The 22,129-nt window shown below is 36.4% G+C and overlaps 2 protein-coding genes across 3 annotated transcripts; both read right to left on the bottom strand.

Annotated features, from left to right (window-relative positions):
* Positions 1-4,649: 4,649 nt before the first annotated feature.
* Positions 4,650-6,337, bottom strand: LOC131973799 (tripartite motif-containing protein 16-like). 2 transcript variants are annotated; one of them, XM_059335888.1, is made up of 2 exons: positions 5,244-6,337; positions 4,650-5,210 (listed from the first exon to the last, which is right to left on the bottom strand). In XM_059335888.1, exons 1-2 carry the CDS (start codon positions 6,318-6,320, stop codon positions 4,650-4,652), a joined length of 1,638 nt encoding a protein of 545 aa, XP_059191871.1. In that variant the 5' UTR covers positions 6,321-6,337. The 2 variants fall into 2 exon arrangements, with proteins under 2 accessions (XP_059191871.1, XP_059191870.1); XM_059335887.1 differs by having other exon boundaries at positions 4,650-6,337.
* Positions 6,338-8,258: 1,921 nt separating this feature from the next.
* sv2 (synaptic vesicle glycoprotein 2) lies at positions 8,259-22,119 on the bottom strand. Its single transcript, XM_059334537.1, has 14 exons — positions 21,972-22,119; positions 21,758-21,857; positions 20,265-20,348; positions 18,688-18,849; positions 17,045-17,207; positions 15,267-15,388; positions 14,021-14,184; positions 13,848-13,928; positions 12,706-12,804; positions 12,379-12,467; positions 11,559-11,686; positions 11,373-11,468; positions 11,113-11,272; positions 8,259-9,246 (listed from the first exon to the last, which is right to left on the bottom strand). The coding sequence occupies exons 2-14, from the start codon at positions 21,849-21,851 to the stop codon at positions 9,063-9,065; spliced, it is 1,626 nt and encodes a 541-aa protein (XP_059190520.1). The 5' UTR covers positions 21,852-21,857; positions 21,972-22,119; the 3' UTR covers positions 8,259-9,062.
* Positions 22,120-22,129: the final 10 nt, after the last annotated feature.

The raw sequence follows: 22,129 nt of genomic DNA, 5'->3' as shown, positions 1-22,129 counted from the left end.
TGACAAATGGCCTCTACAGCAACATGAACTAAAGTCAAACAGAGATGGCTCAGTAAGGAAGCAGCTAACTGCTGAAACTGAGCTTCTGCTGACGATTTGACTTTTACCAACTGAAGTATTTCATACTGTTGCATTGGAGCTTTATTTTTTTTAAAGACCTGAATATCAGGCCTGTCACAATTATTATATCTGTCACAACAAAATGATGTGGTGACAGGCCGACTGAATATTTGGTCCAGGTGGTTCTGTAGGTGATATAACACATTAAACACACAGCCGAGATGAATGAAGGTTGTGTTTATTATTTTAAAAACTTCAGTAGTCACACAGATTCAGTCAGAACGCTTCACAGACTCGTTGGTCTGCACCTCTTCTCCTCCTTTTTTCTTCTTTAATTAACAATGATTGTAATCTGAAATTAGCAATCTTTGGTTTTTCACAGGAATGTTGAACTGGTTCGATCCACGAAAAACAACACAGTCAACTCTAAAATCTGCTAGAATATAAATCTAATCTGTAAGCAATAAGCATAGATGTAAACATTGATCACAAAAGAGCTTTTACATGGTAAATGACTAAGATTTGGAATGTGCAGTGTTTCTTATTTCAGGCATATCTTCACCTAAAAGCAAAACTCTCATCTAAACTGATAATAAGACAAAACACAACGTTTTTGTGAATAATCCTCCAACCACTGATTAGCACAAGAAATTCAGAAAATGTATTAAAATAAAAAACAGCAAATATTTACACTTTTACAGCTGAAACCAGAGATTTATTGTCTCATTTTGGCTTGAAAATTACAAACACTTTGAAACATTTTGTGTCAAATGATCATTAAAACACCAGTGACTCACCTGGAATTATTTAATAAAACTTGTTTTTCTTACATGCCTCTGAAGTGAACAGAAACTGATGGAAGTTTTTATGATGTGATAATAACAAAACATCTGTTTACAAATTATTAAAAAGCTTGTGTAAGTCTCATTAATCCATGAAAAGATGTTTTCCACCTTTCAATAATAACGAAATAGTTCTCATGATAATTTCAAACATTTTCAGGTGGAGTGTCACGTTGACGTTGTTTGTCTGTTTTCATGCCTTTTTATTGTTTTGACTCCAGGTCAAAGGTCGTGTGGCTTCTCTTTGTGGCTGCACGTTTCTTTACCTCGTGTGTTTTTATTTATTGTTTCTTTACTGTTTAAACTTCAGCCCTCCTCATGAGAACCTGAGCAGCAGCAGCAGCAGCAGCAGCGGTTTTATTTTGGCCTTTTCTTTTTGTACCTGTTGCTCCGTTTACGTTGATCCCCTCAGACCTCAAACGCCCCGTCACTGCGTCGTCCTGAAGAATGTCAAGAAATTCTACTTTTAATGTAAAAATCCACCGAAGAAGAGAGAGACTGCTTTCACAGGAAGTCTGATAACGTTATTTAATTCATGTCTGGCGATTTGTTTTTATCTGCATCAGCTCTTAAATACCCAAAGTATGTTTTACTCTGTGTGTGGTTGTGAAATGTGGTCCTGAAGTATTACAAGTTTATTTATTATACAAATAAAAAATACAGATACATTCTCGTGAGTCTGGTGAATTTTATCAAATCAAACTTCATAATCTTTTCATTTTCATTTAACATGTCCAAACATTTTTAAAAAGTGTCCTAATTTTCACATGTTCTACAGTAGCGGAAAGTAATTAAGTACATTTAATATAAATAAGTACATTTTTTGATTTCTTTAAATTGTACTTGAGTATTTCCATTTTATGTAACTTCTACTCCAATAAATTTTAGAGGCAAATATTGTTCTATTTACTTCACTACATTTCGCTGACAGCTTCAAACAATTTTTTAAATTATTTTAGTAATTAAATAAACATTATTGATTGTACGCTAGTTTCTCCTTTTATTTCACTAAATTTTTTTTATTTGTACCTTTTACTCCACTACAGATTCAGTGTTTACATAAACAAAACATATATTAACTATAAAATATGATGTAGTTGTAAACATTAAACCAGTGGTTTCTAATAAAAAATAAAGCTTAAACTCAGTCAGCTACATACATTTACATTACATACATTTAATAAAAGACAAAGATAAGATTAAAACGTATAATTGTGACCAAAAAAAAAAATCTGTAACTCATATTTTTTCTCTCCATATAATGAGTTAGTACTTTAAAAATGTTTCTATAAATTCACTATTTTCAGATGTTAAGTCGTTATTTTTAGTAATTCCACGGCTATGTTGAATACTCGTTTCTGATTGGTCAATAACGGCACTCTACGGTTTGTTATTTTATACAGTCTATGGTTATTTCTGACCGTTGTGACACATTCAAGTCAACAAAATAAAGGCGTTCCAAATTAAGTAAATAATAGTTATGATCAATTATTAAAGTTCAATACATTTCCCAAATCAATAATATTGTTTGAGTGAATTGAAAATAAGAAAATAGGTCTACTTAATAAAAATAATTGTAAAACAAACAAACAAAAGATCTTTACCAAAGTTGCAGAGTTTGGTAACTTTAATTTGGTAATTTGTTGTTTTTTCTATATCATCAGTAATGTAACTGGAGGAGCTATTTCTTTCTTGTTACTATTTATTATTATTATTATTATTATTATTATTATTATTAGTAATAATAATAAGTAGTAGTATTGTTTGATTATTCTAGACATTTTTTTGTTTCTTTTAATTTGTTTAGTTTAATTATGCCCAAAATGATCTGAACTGCAGAAGGAGGCAGAGAGAGCAGATGAACAACTGAACTCAGATCATTTTTAAAATGTAAAACTACAAATTTATCTCCTAGGTGTTAAAACTTTAATAACAACACAACAAAGGTGAACAATATGGGAGCTTTAAAAGTTAAGACACATTTTATCTTGCATCCTTTAAATGACTTTGGTTATTTGAGTTGACAGCAGTCAGCAGTGATACAGGAAGGACTCTGAAGAAAAGGATCCTTGACACTTTGTTCAACTCTAGTTTACAACAGAGCTCATTTCTCTTTTAAACTCACTGCTCATTTCAACTTTTAGCAGGAAAACTCTTCTGAGTCAATAGTTAAACATTAAGACAATAGATTAGAGTTTTCTCCATTTTTGACTTCACAAAGATTTACAAGTTTAGTAGCATGTATATGTGTCAGGAATGTGTCTGTAATAAATCATTTTATGAACTAAGTGCACAAACCAAATCTTGGCTGTAAAAGCAACAAGTGATAGAAAACTCTGACCTTTGAACTTTCCTCATTAAAACAGCTTTTGTCGGAAAAATGAGAGACTGACTGACAAATGTTCTTCTGCTCTCAACATGAACAGTGAACTTTGTGTTGTTTCAGGAGGAGAACGGCCTCAGTTATATCTCATATTAGTCTCATCATTTATTCATCAACTTTATATCAAACCCTGGAATTAAGACCAGAAGAAAATACTTTGTTTATGTTTGTTTATTGATTATATAAACAGTTTGTTCACACATCCCATCAGTGAAGTTTGTTAAATGATTTTGTTCAGTGATTTCTTGTACAGATTCACTTCATCCACACAATCAATTAGTTTGATCAGAATCTCAGAGATATACAAGATAATAATGATTATTTCCTGATTGATTATGAACATGATAATTATAGTTTTATAATACATCATAGAGCCTCAACAAACAAATGTAGATATAATTCTATTTTTTTTTTAAAAACACATTTTCTTTGAATATCTGGAGCTTTCTCTCTTCAGAGCCATGCATAAAAGAAAAACAACAACATACAAATATTCAACAAACATTTGAAGCTCAGAGAAATTTACATTTTCATGCAGAGAAATATGAGTTGAGGTGAACAACAGTCACCATGAGCAGTGAAAGCCTCCGTGGCTCAACAGACACAGGAAGGCAAGTCAAACATTTACAGAACACCATTATTACAGATGTCAAAGCCCCGCCCATAATGTTTGATTGACAGCTGATCTCTGCAGAGAAGAAATGCCACAACGATGAGCTCTCAGCAACAAACATGGAAAGAAATCAGTTTAAATGTCCCATATTGTAGAAAAACATGAGTTACAAGTCTTGTGATTATAAAGCAGGTGCAGTTGCAATAAAAATACTGTGAAAATATATTTTGTGACTGCTTCCTAAAAATCTGTCACTCAAAGAAGCTGCTCCTATAGGATACGGCCGTCTCCACATTATTGTGCCTGACTCTAAATCTACAACCCGTAAGTGAACCAGTAATATATTTCATGTTTCAGTCAGAGGGAAGCATCATCTGGGATTCAGGCTCTGACTCCAGCTCTAACATGTAAAGTCTGAGAACATTTTCCTCAGCGGTGGCCATCGTCTTTTTGCATTCACCGGTGAGTTTTAGTGAGGCTGCAAACCGTTAACTGAGGTTAGCCTGGCCGTGTGTCACTCAAGACTGTCAGCCAATCAAAAGAAAGGACCTTGAATATTGATGAGACAGAGATCTGAGTTGCTGGAGCTGCAGAGGGAGGCTGAGAGAGCAGATGAACAACTGATCTGAGATGATTTTTAGCATGTAAGAATAAAAATGTATCTTCTCATAGATGTCAAAACTTCAAATAAAACACCACAAAGGTGAACAATATGGGAGCTGTAAGACTGCTATCACTTAAATTGCTTTGGTTACTTAACTTTAAGGAACTCAGCAGTGTCTCCAACACTGTGAAAAAGCAGAAGTCCAGCATAGAGCGGCTGAGTGAACGTGGTCTGGACTCTGTGGAGGAGAGTCAAGGTGTCAGAGACGCTGTAGAAGGACAGAATACCTGCTCTGTGATCCAGGAACACTCCCACTCTGGAGGAGTGAGGACCTGAGACAGGAGTTTTGATGTTGTTGTACAAAAATGTACAACTTTTGTTGCAACATTGTAATGACCAAGATTTGTCATTGCATCCAAATGCAGAGTAATCCGACCCCGCCACTCTGCTGATATTCTTGTATGAAGCTGCTACATAAACTCCACCCCCTCTCAACTCCACCTCCCAGTAACAACGTCCAGTCAGACTCTCTCTACTCAGGACCTGAATATATTCAGTGAATCTGTCTGGGTGACTTGGATAAGACTGATAATTACTCATGTATGTTGCTTTTCTGTTCCCCTCAGATAATAACAGCAGTGTGTGTGCTGTGTTTGGATCCAGTGTGATCTCACATGAATATTTTAAGAATCCAGCTCTGGTCGTGGGCTCTGCTGGTGAATCTGACAGTAAAACATCCACTTCAGTCAGTGAGAGCTTTGACCATTCCTCTCTCAGGACGTCCTGTAGTTTGTCTCTGACTTCTGACACAGCCGCTGTCACGTCCTCAAAGTAGCGCAGAGGACGGATCTGGATGCTGAATGTAGACTCACTGAGTGCTGACAGTGAGGGGAAGCTGTGCAGAAACTGGTTGTGGTCCTCTGTGTGTGAGAGATTCTTCAGCTCAGCGTCTTTCCTCTTCAGCTCTCTGATCTCCTGCTGCAGCTTCTCCTCAAGCTCTTTGACTCGACTCACTTCAGTTTCCTGCTGGGATCTGACCTGCTGCTTCACCTCGGAGCTTCTTTTCTCCAAGAGACGGATCATCTCGGTGAAGACCTTCTCGCCGTCCTCCACTGTTTTATCAGCGGAGCGATTGATGTTCTGCACCTCCTGTTGAAGCAGCTTCACATCTTTCTCTCTGTCCTGGATTCTCTGCTGGATGTTTTGTCGACTCACCTCCAGCTCTTTCTGCTTCTCCGTCCGTTCTGCTGCAGCTGAGACCGTGTCGTGGCCTTTATGTTCGTCCACAGAGCAGAGATAACAGATAGACTTCTGATCTGTGCGGCAGAACATTTTCATCACCTCATCGTGACGAGAGCAGACGTTCTCCTGCAGCTTCTCGGAGGGCTCCACCAGCTTGTGTTTCTTAAATCTCGGTGATTCATAATGAGGCTGAAGGTGTTTCTCACAGTAAGAGACCAGACAGGTGAGACAGGACTTCAGGGCTTTCAGTTTTCTCCCAGTGCAGAAATCACAGGCCACATCTTCTGGTCCAGCATAGCAGAGATCAGCAGGAGCAGCTGGGAGTCCGGTCTTCTTCAGCTCATCCACTAAAACTGCTAACATGGTGTTTTTCAGCAGGACAGGCCTCGGAGTGAACGTCTGTCTGCACTCAGGGCAGCTGTAGATTCCCTTTCTATCCTCTTCATCCCAGTGTGTTTTAATACACTTCATACAGTAGCTGTGTCCACATGTAGTAGCCACCGGATCCTTCAGTAGATCCAGACAGATCGAACAAGAGAAAGTTTCCCGATCCAGCTGAGCTCCTTTCTGCGCCATTTCACCTCTCAGTCACAACGACTGTCTGAGTTTCACTTCCTCATAACTGAAACCGCTCTGAGCTCTGATCTGAACAACGTGTGTGTGTGTGTGTGTGTGTGTGTGTGTGTGTGTGCAGTGAGTCACCATGTTGGTAACACCCATTTTCTAACTAGTAGATCTGAAGGGGAGGGAACCAGGAAACACGTGGACAGAGTGGAGCTGGCTGTTTGAGAGCAGGAGAAGAGTGGGTATTTGTTCTCTTTTGCTTTAAAATTTCACAAAGCCTCTACAAATAATTTATCAATGATGATCCAGTCTAGTGCATTAGTCAAACAGGAGAGCCAGCTTTTGTTCACAGGACTGTTTTTGAATTCAGTAACACTGAATTCGACATTGTTTATTATAAAAGTCATGTTTTATGCATAGTCTAAAAATGTATTTCCTGTCCCCCTTCTTTCCAAGACATGTCCTGGTGTCCAGCAGATGGACCAGCTCAGCCTCTCCTGAGGGTTTATCTACAGACTGTACAAGGATAGAAAGAAGCCTTCAACAGTTCATGGTTCAAGCTCTTCTCATGGTTGAGTACTCACTAAATCATGACTCTACCTGTTGCTTTGCATTTGTTGACCGCTTTGTCCATCAACACTAAAACAGGCTCATTCAGCTGTTTTAATCCTGTTTGTTAATAATGAACACAAACTGTCTCTAACTGTTATATGTAATGTTAGAGTGGCAATAAAGTTGCTCATAACTAAACTCAACTGGTTGTTTCTGTCTCATTAAGGTAACAAAGAGGCGTAGATATCTATGAAACACAAGCTTTTATCTTGCTGAAACTTCTACTATTACTACTTCAGGAGCAGAGATCAACCAATTCAAACAAACAAAACATTTTACTCAGTCAGATGCGGTTTCTAAATGCTGGAGGCGACACTGTTCTGTGCATTATTTGGTTAAATAAAATAGTTCTATACGTACCTCAGCCTACTGTTTATTATGTTTAAGACTGTGGGACATGTAAAGTGTAATTTCAGCATGCCAGCCTTCCACAGTCTGTGCCCCGAGTGTGCTATTGAATCACCATACATCAATATTTTTTTCAGGTTTTTTTTTTCATAAATCTCTTAAACAACTTCAGACTTGTTCAAAACTACCAAACATTAAATCATGTTAAGAATTTTAACCCTTTATATGCCAGTTTATATATTTGCATTTTTCCATAATTTTTTCCCAGAAAACAAAAAAATGAATAATTTCCCATAAAATAAATAGTAGGGAGCTGGGGTTTTGGTCATGATTAGAGTCTTGGATGTGTCAAAGATTAGCAACAAAATTGATTTGATTGCATTAGTATTTTTTAAGTCGTGCCAGATATTCTCTCTGGTGACCCTAAACACTAAAACTGCTATTAAATCTCCATACAACAATATTTTTTTTCATAAATCTCTTAAACAACTTCAGACTTGTTCAAAACTACCAAACATTAAATAATTTTCAGAATTTAACCCTTTATATGACGGTTTATATATTTGATTTTTTTTCCTAATTTCTTCCAAAAAAATGTTTTTTTTTTCCATAAAATAAACAGTAGGGAGCTGGGTTTTGGTGGTGATCAGACTATTGAATATGTCAAAGATTGGCAACAAAATGTATTTGACTGCATTAGTATTTTTTCTGACAAATGGCCTCTACAGCAACATGAACTAAAGTCAAACAGAGATGGCTCAGTAAGGAAGCAGCTAACTGCTGAAACTGAGCTTCTGCTGACGATTTGACTTTTACCAACTGAAGTATTTCATACTGTTGCATTGGAGCTTTATTTTTTTTAAAGACCTGAATATCAGGCCTGTCACAATTATTATATCTGTCACAACAAAATGATGTGGTGAGAGCCGACTGAATATTTGGTCCAGGTGGTTCTGTAGGTGATATAACACATTAAACACACAGCCGAGATGAATGAAGGTTGTGTTTATTATTTTAAAAACTTCAGTAGTCACACAGATTCAGTCAGAACGCTTCACAGACTCATTGGTCTGCACCTCTTCTCCTCCTTTTTTCTTCTTTCATTAACAATGATTGTAATCTGAAATTAGCAATCTTTGGTTTTTCACAGGAATGTTGAACTGGTTCGATCCACGAAAAAACAACAGAGTCAACTCTAAAATCTGCTAGAATATAAATCTAATCTGTAAGCAATAAGCATAGATGTAAACATTGATCACAAAAGAGCTTTTACATGGTAAATGACTAAGATTTGGAATGTGCAGTGTTTCTTATTTCAGGCATATCTTCACCTAAAAGCAAAACTCTCATCTAAACTGATAATAAGACAAAACACAACGTTTTTGTGAATAATCCTCCAAGCACTGATTAAACTCCAGACACTTAGCTTCATGTTTAGCACTTATTATTTGGCTTATAATAGAAGATTTTTGTAGATTTGAGAGACTTTTTAAATGTTTCCTTCCTCCTCTGACTCACATCTGCTGCAGATTTTAATCCTCACACCTGCACGTCTCTCCCTCCTGAATAATGACGACCTGAAGCTTCAGATGATCTTTTGACACTTTCTCTTGTTGGCGTTTTAAACGAGGCACCGTCAGAAAGGCACAGAGAGCCGACAGAAGGCACGAGACTCAAACATCCTCCGACAGCAGAAACAGAAACAAAGTCCTGTCTGCTTCCACGAGGACATAAAGACGACGTTTTCTAATAATTGACTCCTATGAATGACTCCTATAGCTGAAGGTGTTGTGTTCAGGTGAGCTCCGTCTGTTTGGTCTGTGGCAGCAGCAGACTGACCAGTCCTCCGCTCAGCAGCAGCGCCGACACCAGCAGCACCGGCACCGCACAGTTACTGTCCACCAGCTTCCCAAAGGTCATGTTCCCGGTGATGGCGGCCACTCGGCCCACTCCGGTGAAGAAACCCAGAGCAGACGACCTGAAGAGAGGAAGAGGAGGAGAGAAGGACAGGTGATGTGAGCAGCTGTTTCTGTTAAATTTAATAAAAACTAAACTAATCAAGCGAACAACATCACTCTTTGTCCAAAACTGTTTAGTTTAGGTTTTTTTAAATCGAACATGTGCGAGTAACAACAAATTAAACTGGAAAACAAACAAATCCAATGATAATATAAGTAAGAAGAAAAGCAAGAAGTGTGTGTGTGTGTGTGTCTAGGGCAGGGGTCTCAAACTCAAATTACCTGGGGGGCCGCTGGAGGCATATCAAAATGACCAAAAAAAGACACAAAATGACAGAAAAAAACACTAAATTACTTTTAAAAAAAAGACACAAAATCACAAAAAAAAGACACAAAATGACATTACATAACATTTCCACTTCTTGCGGTAACAACAACACGGCAGATAATAAACGCTCCGGTAGCAGCTGCCTTTTTTTTTTGTTAACGTTGTCATAGAAACAAGTGAAACAAAGCTCCAGCTGGAGCAATAAAGGGACCTTCCACACACAACACGGTAAAGAGACATTCATATAAAACTCACATTAAACTTTCATATCAAGGTGGGGGCCACAAAATATCATCACGAGGGCCGCAATTGGCCCGTGGGCCGCGAGTTTGAGACCCATGGTCTAGTTCATATCTCTCTGACTGTTAGTCAGACTGACCTCAGATCTCGTATGTGTCTTGCTCATGGCACGAAGGTGTGCATCCTCGATTTTGAAGATTTTTGAATTCATTTTTCAAAATATCATTATTTACGTAGGACGTGTTGCAGCATTGAACAGTTTTGCAGGCTTTTGCATAGTCCTGTATATATATCTTTTGTTTTGCCCATGTATGCATGCAGTGATTGATCGATTAACTCAGGGCCGGTTCTAGCCCATTGGCTGCCCTAGGCGATATTGAGATTTTGCCCCCCCCCCCATCCATTCTGATATAGGTACACTATGTTATATGTATTATGCTGTACACTAATATTTGATACATGAACTACAAGCAAGGTAATGGTCTCAGAACATTTTTATTTTTAGAAACTTTGGAACTTTACCAACAACAACTGAATTGAAAATACGAATAAATAAATAAATAAGAAAACACAGATCTTCATCAAATTAAGAATGGCAAAGACTGAAAATAAATAAAATGTAGACATACAAATGCAATAAAAATAAACATTTAATTCAATGAGGGTTTTATTGCCCATGCTTTTTAAAAAATGTTTCGTTAATCAATGTTGTTAAAACAAAGATGTATGCTTAAGGGGGCCACAAGGGGGCGCCCCCTGCCAATTTGGCGCCCAAGGCAGCCGCCTTGGTGGCCTGTAGGAATAACCAGCCCTGGATTAATTGATTTTTAACGTTACAGATAATCCAGTTGGCAGGTTATCCCTAGTTAAAGGATATTTGGAGGTCAAAATATCCAGTATGTCACAGGGAAAAAAGTCTGAGAACAGACAAAAATATACTAGAGAAATCTAAGCCGCCGTGATTTGAAGCCCCTTTTAAAGATTCTGCTGAATTTAAAGATCAGATACCTGAGCTGTGTTTAAGTTAAAGATCAGATACCTGAGCTGTGTTTAAGTTAAAGATCAGATACCTGAGCTGTGTTTAAGTCAGAGATCAGATACCTGAGCTGTGTTTAAGTTAGAGATCAGATACCTGAGCTGTGTTTAAGTTAGAGATCAGATACCTGAGCTGTGTTTAAGTTAGAGATCAGATACCTGAGCTGTGTTTAAGTTAGAGATCAGATACCTGAGCTGTGTTTAAGTTAGAGATCAGATACCTGAGCTGTGTTTAAGTTAGAGATCAGATACCTGAGCTGTGTTTAAGTTAGAGATCAGATACCTGAGCTGTGTGGGGTAGAGCTCCGTTCCCACCACGTCCAGAGCGTTCCAGGCGATGACCGACACGCCGCTGAAGATGCAGGACAGGACCAGACTCTGAGCTTTAGTCTGCACCACGTAGATCAGGAAGACGCTCAGACTGGACACCAGCAGGCTGCAGGCTGCACACACACAGAATCATGGGGACAAAGCTTCTTAGCTGCTGGATTCTGAGTTAAATAAGAGCATAAATGTTGATAAAACACTGATAAATAGACTGACAGAGCAGAGTCTTTCCTCCCGTTCTGTCCATCATCAGGATGGTGAAGATGTTTCCTGGCAGGTTTGATGCAGCGATGATGAAACCTTCCATATAAACTGTGAGGAGGAAGAAACATTGTTCATCAGTTTCTGTCCCAGCATGCTTCAGTTAACCCTCTGAAGCTTATCATCAACATTAATTCTCGCCTGCTGTCTTCACTGGGTAGCAGCTCTGGTTGAGACGAGGAGACGGCAGAGAAACGTTGGCACACGGAGAACCTCCGTCCTCGATACGCTCAAAGAGCTCCGGGAACCACATCCACAGACCGTAGTACCTACACACACACACACACAGAAACACACAGAAACACACACACACACACACACACACAGACACACAGAGACACACACACATTAAAAGGAGATTTTAGCTTTTTGACTAAAAACAATAACTGGGTTTTAATGTAAAAATGCACTTTTATGCCTTCAAACCACAGTAGTTTGTTATCAATCAGTTAAAGGTGAATCTGTTTATGCATTTTTTTCTGGTTATGAAACAACATTTCTGGTTGTTGAATATAATATATTTGCAGCCGTTATCTCCAGCTCTGCCCCACTTACACAGATATCAGAGAAAGGGACAAAAAACAACCACAGAATTATACTTTAAACTTTCACCGAGTTTTTAATTTTTATTATTTAATGCCACTTTTTTATGCAAAATACACAACAAAAAAATATGTATTGCCTGTACACTAAATGCTATGTAGTGTGATATATATGTATGTCAAAGATCAGCAACAACATTTAATTTTAGTTTTAACTTTTTTTTCTTCTTTTTTTAAAAGAAGAAAAGAAAAAGTGAGCCCTCCCCAAAACATCTAAAAAAATACTAAAAAAATACATAAATAAAAATCTATCAATTTATCACATCAGCCGTGTTAAAACACACGTGACAAATAAAAGAAACAAAGAATCGTGCAGCTTCAGGACAGAAACAGGAACATGATCCAGGAGGATTTCTCACCCGAAAGAGATGCAGTAGAAAACGACGAGCAGCACGAAGCTTCTGGACCTCAGCGAGCCGTTAAACATCAGTCTGATCGGCACCGAGGCCTCAAAGTTCAAACAGAGACAAACAGCATCAATCAAAGAAATATTCTTATTATAAATTAATAATAAATAAAATCTTAAGGCTCCATCCTAAAGGTTTAAATGTCAAAGTCCAGCTTTAGGATTTTATTTATAACAGCAGAAGTTAAAAACATTTCTGCAGCTTTCCTCCAGCTCATCAAACCTCTAAATCTCCTCTGTGGAGTTTGTTGTTTATTGTTTGTTGTTTGTTGTTTGTTACCTTCTTCAGAACACCGTAGAGTCTGTGTGAGCGAGTCCCCCGGCTCCTGGTCTCCTGCTGCTCCTCTCTCTGCCTCGGGCCGGTGCACAGACCAAACTCCTGCAGAGATCAACAAGACACAGTCACACTCAGTCAGTTATTATTATTATTATTATTATTATACTGAAAGTTTCACTTAAATCGACCACTAGAGGGCGCTACATATACAAAATATTGGGCGCAGATTAACTCAAATCAGGCTGTAAATTAGGGCTGGGCGATATGGCTCTAAAAGAATATCACAATATTTCAGGCTATTTTTGCGTTGACGATATTCTTGACGATATTAGGAAATACTTAAAAAGATATAGAAAATATGATTTTTTTAGTCTGTTTAAATAATTAAAAATCTAACATGTAGTGTGAAGTGCAAATCTCAACAGTTGCCAAATACAAAAAATGTTACTGTTGACTCTTGAGTATGAGCAATAATAAAAATAACCATTTAGGGGTTCCGGGTGATATAGGTGATAAGAGTTTAATTTAAGAGCTGATGTCTAGACATTTAACACGGTTTTCTGAATAATAACCTAAATCATTATGAATAAAACCATGGAAAATGTCAAGATATCAGCTCTTAAATTAAACTCTTATCAGTTATTTTTGTTGTTATCATTATATTTGTCCAAACAAATGTAGCTTTAGTTGTACCAGGCGTTAAAATGAACAAGAAACTGAAGAAAACAGTCTAATATTTTTAATAATATTTTTTCCATAACTGTACTGTTTGTTCTGGAGCTAGTTTAATGAAGTTTAGATGTAAAAAGAAGCAGCTAAATATCCTTTTTTTAAATTTAAATTTATTTTATTTATGTGTTTTAACACAGCTGATGTGATAAATTTTAATACATTTTTATTTATTTATTTATTTTGTATTTTTATAGATGTTTTAGGGAGGGCACACTTTTGTTTTTCTTTTCTTTTTTAAAAAAAGAAGAAAAAAACATTAAAACTAAAATGTAATTTTGTTGCTGATCAGTGATATCAGATGGTGTTTTATCATTTTCACCATACATCTCTGTCTACAGAAGCTAAATTAAACGTGTCCAGCAGACGATAATAATGAGTCGTAGAGGAATATTATAACATCATTTAGTTCTTACCGGGAAATGTTTCCCTCTGCCCCTCGTGTTCAGCTCAAACATCTTCCTGAAGACGTGCAGCGCCTCTTTCTCCCGACCGGCCTGAAGAAACACACGATAGAGAAAAAACTCTGAATAAAAACACTGACTGCAGGCTGAGAACACGAGAACCGGTCGGGTCTTTAAATAAATACCTCCATGAGGAACTTTGGGCTCTCAGGCATCAGCAGCCTGAAGACGAGAGCCGAGGAGAGACTGGGCACCGAGCAGAGAATCACAAACAGCCTCCAGCTCTGGAACTGGACCGAACCCAAGGAGAGCCGGGCCCAGGTCCTGGGGATCACCAGCCAGGCCAGACCTGCACACACACACACACACACACACACACACACACACACACACACACACACACACACACACACAGAGGAGATTTTAACTTTTCGAATAAAAAACAATAACTGTTTTTTAATGTACAAATACACTTTTTATGCCTTCAGACGGCAGTCGTTTGTTATAAACAGTTAAAGGTGAATCTGTTTCTGTGATTTTTCTGGTTATGTCACAAGATTTGTGGTTTTTTAATATAAAATATTTGCAGCAAGAGACAATATTTTAATATTATTTTCAACTTTCACTCAGTTAAATATTTAAACCAACATCATCTCTGATCATAATCAAATTACAACCACAACCTGTGATTTCTGTCTTATTTTGATAGTGCCTGCACAGGAAGTTCCCTCTTCAAATTTAAAAGTCTAAAGTCAACTTTCACTGAGTTAAATATGATTATACTCTGATTATAATTCAATTATTTAATGCCACTTTTTAATGCAAAATACACAAAAAACAAGAAATTATTTTCTGTATGCAGTGTGTTCAGCAGCAAAATGTATTTTTAGGTTTAACTTTTTTTCTTCTTTTTTAAAAAAAAAGAAAAGAAAAAAACAAAAGTGGGCAATCCCTAAAACATCAATAAAAACACAAAAAAATAATAAAAATGTATCATTTAAACACTTCACAGTCAAGTGATTTCTGTCTTATTTTGATAGTGCCTGCACAGGAAGTTCCCTCTTCAAGTTTAAAAGTCTAAATCTTTATGTCTGAAGAATATTTTAATATAATGGAAGATTTTAAAGGCACAAACAAATTAGTTAAGTTCTATTAATGCAGTTGTATTAATGCAGACATGAGCCGAGGCACTGAATTATGCCAAATAGATGAATAAATATTAAAATTAAAGTAAATTAGAGTAAAATGTCTCTAAAATTGGTATTTTTTGGGACATTTCAGCTTTAACAGACACATGAGATACATTTTTTTTTTACGTAGAAACTGTAGAAAAACACATGAACGTGCAACAGGAGGCGTTTTTAACTGTTACTGAATGTGGAGTTTCCTCCTGCAGCTCTGAAGCCGTTTTGTTTCTTTTTTTTTTCTCACCTGCAGCCAGAATGTTTCCGGCCATCCAGAAGGTGGCGAGCGCGCTGATCATGGCTCCTCTCCTCAGCCGAGGCATAAACTCTGAGAAGTACGAGAAGATGACGGGGATGGAGCCGCCGACACTGAGGACGGTGAAAACAAACAGATCAGTTTAAACATTCTGTTGGTCTGATGAGGAGATAATCTTTTACAGCTGATAAATTCATTACTGCAGATTTTTTAATGCACTTAAAGTAACTAAAACCTTTTATTTTCCCTCATGATTTTAAAACAAAAAAATGTGGATGGGCCACATATCTCCAGCAGCCAATTTAGTAGTCAGTTATAGTTATATAGTTATAGTCACTATAACATTATTACCATCAAATCATCAGTATAATTACCATCATCCACCTACCAGCTGATCTTCTTTTTAACTTCTTAAGTGTCCTTGTTCTATTCTGTTTTTTTCTATTGTTGTTTTTATTTATTCTACCTCAGTATTTTTTTCTATTGTTGTTTTTATTTATTCTACCTCAGTATTTTTATTCTATTGTTGTTTTTATTTATTCTACCTCAGTATTTTATTCTATTGTTGTTTTTATTTATTCTACCTCAGTATTTTTTTCTATTGTTGTTTTTATTTATTCAACCTCAGTATTTTTTTCTATTGTTGTTTTTATTTATTCTACCTCAGTATCTTATTCTATTGTTGTTTTTATTGATTCTACCTCAGTATTTTTTTCTATTGTTGTTTTTATTTATTCTACCTCAGTATTTTTTTCTATTGTTGTTTTTATTTATTCTACCTCAGTATTTTATTCTATTGTTGTTTTTATTTATTCTACCTCAGTATTTTATTCTATTGTTGTTTTTATTTATTCTTCCTCAGTATTTTATTCTATTGTTGTTTTTATTTATTCTACCTCAGTATTTTATTCTATTGTTGTTTTTATTTATTATACCTCAGTATTTTATTCTATTGTTGTTTTTATTTATTCTACCTCAGTATTTTATTCTATTGTTGTTTTTATTTATTCTACCTCAGTATTTTATTCTATTGTTGTTGTTATTTATTCTACCTCAGTATTTTATTCTATTGTTGTTTTTATTTATTCTACCTCAGTATTTTTTTCTATTGTTGTTTTTATTTATTCTACCTCAGTATTTTATTCTATTGTTGTTTTTATTTATTCTACCTCAGTATTTTATTCTATTGTTGTTTTTATTTATTCTACCTCAGTATTTTATTCTATTGTTGTTTTTATTTATTCTACCTCAGTATTTTATTCTATTGTTGTTTTTATTTATTCTACCTCAGTATTTTATTCTATTGTATTTTATTGTACTTAAATACTGGACTGCTGTGACAACCGAATTTCCCTTCGGGGATGAATCAATCAATCAATCAATCTGTCTGTCTGTCTGTCTGTCTGTCTGTCTGTCTGTCTGTCTGTCTGTCTGTCTGTCTGTCTGTCTGTCTGTCTGTCTGTCTGTCTATCATTTAAAACAGTTTTTTTCAGTATCTGGGTCATGTTTCGCTGAATACTTGCCAGAAAAGTGTTTTGAATATAAATATCAATATATAAAAAAGCATCACTTCATTGTCTTATCCTGCTAAACATTTCATGTAAAATTAATCATGATAAACAGATTAATTCTTGAGTTACAACTAAAAACATTTGCATCAAATTTGCAGACATTTCCCCCGAGGCGTCCTGAGAATCACGGTTGCAATAATCAGTAAATAATTCATGTAAATAAACATGTTTTAATAAATGTGCAGGTGTGGTTCTGACCCGATGCCGCTGATGAACCGCAGCAGCAGGAAGAGCCAGAACCACGGCGCCGCGCTGGCCAGACCGCCAAACAGCCCGTTCACCGCCAGAGACACCACCAGGACCCTGCGGCGCCCCCTCTGGTCAGCCAGGTAGCCCCACAGGTACCCGCCCACCATCATACCTGAGGGACGATAACACACAGCATCCTACATCTGGTTTTACCTTCTACACCTCACTGTCATCTTCTGTGTTTGTTTGTTATTTGTTAGTTTTTCAAGTCAGCAAACAACTGTTTAATCAGTGCTTCACCAAAAATGTATCTATATTTTCTTTTTTTCTGTAATTTTTTTTATTTACTAGTTTTTAAAAAAAGGTTTCTTAATGTATTTTAACAGAATATAGGTCAATAGAGTTCAAAGGATTGGTCGATGATTGTCAACTATTAGTTTAAGTCATTTTTCTAACCAGAGACGGAAAAAAGAAAATACAATATTCTCTGATTTCCCTGATAATTTTTAAAAATATAATTTATATTTAACACTTTTCCAAGTGTCCACTGGGTCCTGAATGTTGTAAAACCAGTTTTCTCCACATATTGTACATATTGAAGTATTGTCATGTTTCCAGCCTCTCCTGTCCTCTCCTCTCTGCTCTGTGTAAACAGCCTCTCCTGTCCTCTCCTCTCAGCTCTGTGTAAACAGCCTCTCCTGTCCTCTCCTCTCAGCTCTGTGTAAACAGCCTCTCCTGTCCTCTCCTCTCTGCTCTGTGTAAACAGATTTTCAGTGAATATTTGTCACGTGACCGTCTCAGCAGAATCAATCATGTCTTCAGTGTCTCTGAGGAGCAGAATTTAATGTTTTTAACAGGATCTGGTTTATTTACTACTTTATTTTAAATGACACATGTAGAATAAAGAGATTCTGACACAAATATCAACATTTTAACACAAGTTTTGGTCACTTTTTAATAACAGAAACATTCAGAACTGATGATCTGTTCAGGTTTATGTTAATGTCAGTTTTTACTCGGGTTGTCATGATACTAAAATGTCCAACTCGATACCGATATTCAGGAAAATATTCGATACTCGATACCATTTTCGATACCACAAGGATAAAAACAAAGACCCCAAAATTTTACAGAAATATTTTTATTAACAAGAAAAATGCAACATGTAAAAATTAACAGAACAGAATATTTTCTCTTAGGTTATTAAGTTTACTGATATACTGTATGTTTGATGTTTGTGTCTAGTTTTAGTTTTAACATTATTTAATGTGTTAAAGTTCTTATTTATTATTGTTGTTTTATTTATTTATTTAGGTTGGTTTTGTGATTTTGTTGTTCTTTTTCTTTTCTTTTTTACTGTGTTTGTCCATTGGTGATGTTGTGTTTTGTTTAAATTATAAAAATTATAAATATTTATAATAAAAAACAGTTGTGCAAAAAGAAACTGCAACTATGACAACAAGCTTCAGATACTCGATACTTTTGAAAATGAGTATCGTATCCGGATACAACGTTTTAGTATCGATACTATTTTGAGTATCGATACTTTTGACAACCCTAGTTTTTATAGTTTCTTACTATGATAAACAGTGTTTTTTTGTGACTTTTTTAAAGAAAACATATGTTTAAATAAGAATGAAGCGGTGACTGACCGAGGAAGATGCTGGCGGTGAGCAGGCCCATGTCTGAGGAGCTCAGCAGCAGGTCGCAGCGCGCCGTCGGCAGCAGGAACGACACACACAGGATCTCCACGGCGTCGCTGGCGTTGGCCCAGCCGCACGCCACCAGCAGCAGCCAGTGGAACAAACCAAACCCTGAGACACACAGAAGAGATTGAAAAGATTTTTTTTTGTTTTTATTTTTTCTTCTTCTTTGCTGGGACAGTTAGATTGTATGAATGATAGATTGATTGTAATTCAATGATTGTAAATATTGCTTTCTTTAGTTTTTCTTTTCTTTTAAAATGATAGAATAGAATAGAATAGAATAGAATAAATAGAATAGGTCTTTATTTGTCATTGTCACATGTACAACGAAATTCAAAGTGCTCTCCAGTAAGTGCAACATTTAAGAGTTTCTAAAAATATAAATATAAAAAGAAAAAAAAAATATGTACAATTCAAAATACCCAGTTTAGACAAACACATAAACACACCCAGACATACATGCATAGTCGCACAGGAAAAAAAAAACCCAACAACAAACAAACAGCATGAACACACAGTCGAGACAACAACAGTACAGAACATATCTCAAATGTGTTGAGCCATCAATGTGAATGCAGTGCCAAAATTATCGTTTTTTTTCCAGTATTGAGGGTGGTTATTGCTTCCATTTCCTTTATTCTTTTAAAATGAATAATAGAATTATAATAATTTATTGTAAATATCGCTTTCCTTACTGTTATCTTTTTTTTCTGACGCTTGCTTTGGCAATATGTACAGTGTTACGTCATGCCAATAAAGCCAATTGAATTGAATTGAATTGAGATCTGACACCTGGAGGAACTATTTCACCTTTATTCAGCAGGAATGTGGTTCATCTACGCTGGGTTATTATGTCTGCCTCCCCGTCTGCTTCTCCTCTGTGTGTTTTATTGCAGTTCTTTAATACTTTATTGCAAGGCTTCTTACTTTCACTAACATAATCAGTCATTTCGTTTTCTTTACAATATTGTACCTTGCATTTTTTCCCTTTTTTTCCAAGGTATATATTCACAAAGTAAATAACAAAACATAGGGTAAACAGACAAACATATATACAAGGCAAGCTGGTATTCCCCAAATGAGGATCTCCAAGAAAAGGAATAAACAACAAACTAACGACACACACACAAATAATAATAATAATAATAATACACCAAAATTAAGAGCATGGGTATTAACAGAAGAACAGTGTTTAGAGATGGAAAGACTAACTTTTAGAAATAGGGAACAAATACATATTTGGAATAAGTTATACTGTAAAGAAAGGCTGATAAAAACAGTGGAAATATTTAATCAAATTAAGGAGATGAACTAAATGGTCCCCACACACACACACACTCTCTCACACACACACACACACACACACACACACACACACACACACACACACACACATTCATGAACACGCAAACATGCACCACCCCTTATTTTCTCATTAGTCTATTTTAGTATATCTTAGTATTTATTTTATTTTATTTATTTATTATTTTTATTGTAGTTCTGATGTTTTAAACAGTATTTACCCGTCTCCTCGACTGCTTCCTCGTACGTTAACCTTCTGTCTACGCTGCGACTGAGTGAGTTGCTCCGCTCGAAAATAACTTCACCTGAAGAGACAAACAAACAAACAAACAAACAGACAGGTCAGAGGAACAAAAGTACAAATAAAAGAATATTTAAGATATAACAACAGCTACATATTTACTTTTACTTAAGTACGTTTGAGGTATTTTTACTTTTCATTTAGCTGCCAAAAATATATTTGGAATATAAATATATAAAGTACTTTTACTTTTGGTACTTTTAGTACATTTTGATGACAATACTTTTGTGTTTTTACTTGAAATGGAGTAATTTCATTGTGGTATTAGTACTTTGACTTAACTAAGGAATCTGATTACTTCTTCCACCACTGACAGTTTGTATCTATCCGAGTCTGTTTATTAGAAATAAACAAGTTAAACTGCAGTTAGTGATGACGTGTCAACAGTGGTGGGAGTAACTTAGTACATTTACTTAAGTACTTTACTTAAGTACAGTTTTGAGGTACTTTTTGATGCTGATTATTTTTGTGCTTTTACTGTGGTGGAGTAACTTAACAGGTTGGTATTAGTACTTTTACTGCAGTAAGTAATCAGATTAGTGTGTGTGAAGATGACAGTGTGTTATTAGAACAGAGAGAGCACTAGTGAACAGAAAGTGTATTTGTAAACAGAGAGTGTATTAGTAAACAGAGAGTGTATTAGTAAACAGAGTGTATTAGTAAACAGAGAGTGTATTAGTGAAAAAAGAGTGTATTAGTGAACAGAGAGTGTATTAGTGAACAGAGAGTGTATTAGTAAACAGAGAGTGTATTAGTGAACAGAGAGTGTATTAGTGAACAGAGAGTGTATTAGTGAACAGAGAGTGTATTAGTGAACAGAGAGTTTATTAGTAAACAGAGAGTGTATTAGTGAACAGAGAGTGTATTAGTGAACAGAGAGTGTATTAGTAAACAGAGAGTGTATTAGTAAACAGAGAGTGTATTAGTAAACAGAGAGTGTATTAGTGAACAGAGAGTTTATTAGTAAACAGAGAGTGTATTAGTGAACAGAGAGTGTATTAGTAAACAGAGAGTGTATTAGTAAACAGAGAGTGTATTAGTAAACAGAGAGTGTTTTAGTAAACAGAGAGTGTATTAGTGAACAGAGAGTGTATTAGTGAACAAAGAGTGCACTAGTGATGGATGTCAGTACAACAAAGTGTATCAGTGTGTGTATTAGTGAACAGTGTGTGTGTATTAGTGAACAGTGTGTGTGTGTGTGTGTGTGTGTGTGTATTAGTGAACAGTGTGTGTGTGTATTAGTGAACAGTGTGTGTGTGTGTATTAGTGAACAGTGTGTGTGTATTAGTGAACAGTGTGTGTGTGTATTAGTGAACAGTGTGTGTGTATTAGTGAACAGTGTGTGTGTGTGTGTGTGTGTGTGTGTGTGTGTGTATAAGTGAACAGTGTGTATGGCTGATGGCTGACCGTTACCTTCCTCTGAATCCGCCTCGTGTGTCTGCAGGTAATCTCCGGTGAGCAGCGGCGCTCGAGCCTCCGACTCTCCGGTATGCACGTGACGAGACATCCCCCCCTACACCCCCCCAAAAAACAACACAGAAAGTCCTGGACGGGTCTTATACATAGACGGTATATAAGGTCTTATAGGGTCAGCGGTGTGAGGACAGCTGGCGTCGCGAGGACTCACCTCCCGTCACCTGGTTACCGCTGTCTCGTGACGGCCAGCTGAGCTCCGGGCTAACGGCGGAGCTAACCAGGAGGAGGACCAGGAAGTGAGCACGCGGCGGCGGGCTGCAGCTGCTCAGACACCCCGCTCTCCCTCCTCTTCCTCTCCTCCGCTCGGCT

Source organism: Centropristis striata, chromosome 6, assembly GCF_030273125.1.
Source record: "Centropristis striata isolate RG_2023a ecotype Rhode Island chromosome 6, C.striata_1.0, whole genome shotgun sequence".
Taxonomy (NCBI): domain Eukaryota; kingdom Metazoa; phylum Chordata; class Actinopteri; order Perciformes; family Serranidae; genus Centropristis; species Centropristis striata.
Note: the sequence above shows the minus strand (reverse complement) of the source record. Positions and strands in the feature narration are given on the sequence as shown.

Coding starts and splice junctions, on each gene's coding strand:
- LOC131973799 (XM_059335887.1), bottom strand. CDS start 6,320: ATGGCGCAGAAAGGAGCTCAGCTGGATCGGGAAACTTTCTCTTGTTCG.
- sv2 (XM_059334537.1), bottom strand. CDS start 21,851: ATGTCTCGTCACGTGCATACCGGAGAGTCGGAGGCTCGAGCGCCGCTG. Junction 11,687..12,378: donor TTCTACTGCATCTCTTTCGG/GTGAGAAATCCT, acceptor GTGTGTGTGTAG/GTACTACGGTCTGTGGATGT. Junction 11,273..11,372: donor GGGAGGAAAGACTCTGCTCT/GTCAGTCTATTT, acceptor GTGTGTGTGCAG/CCTGCAGCCTGCTGGTGTCC.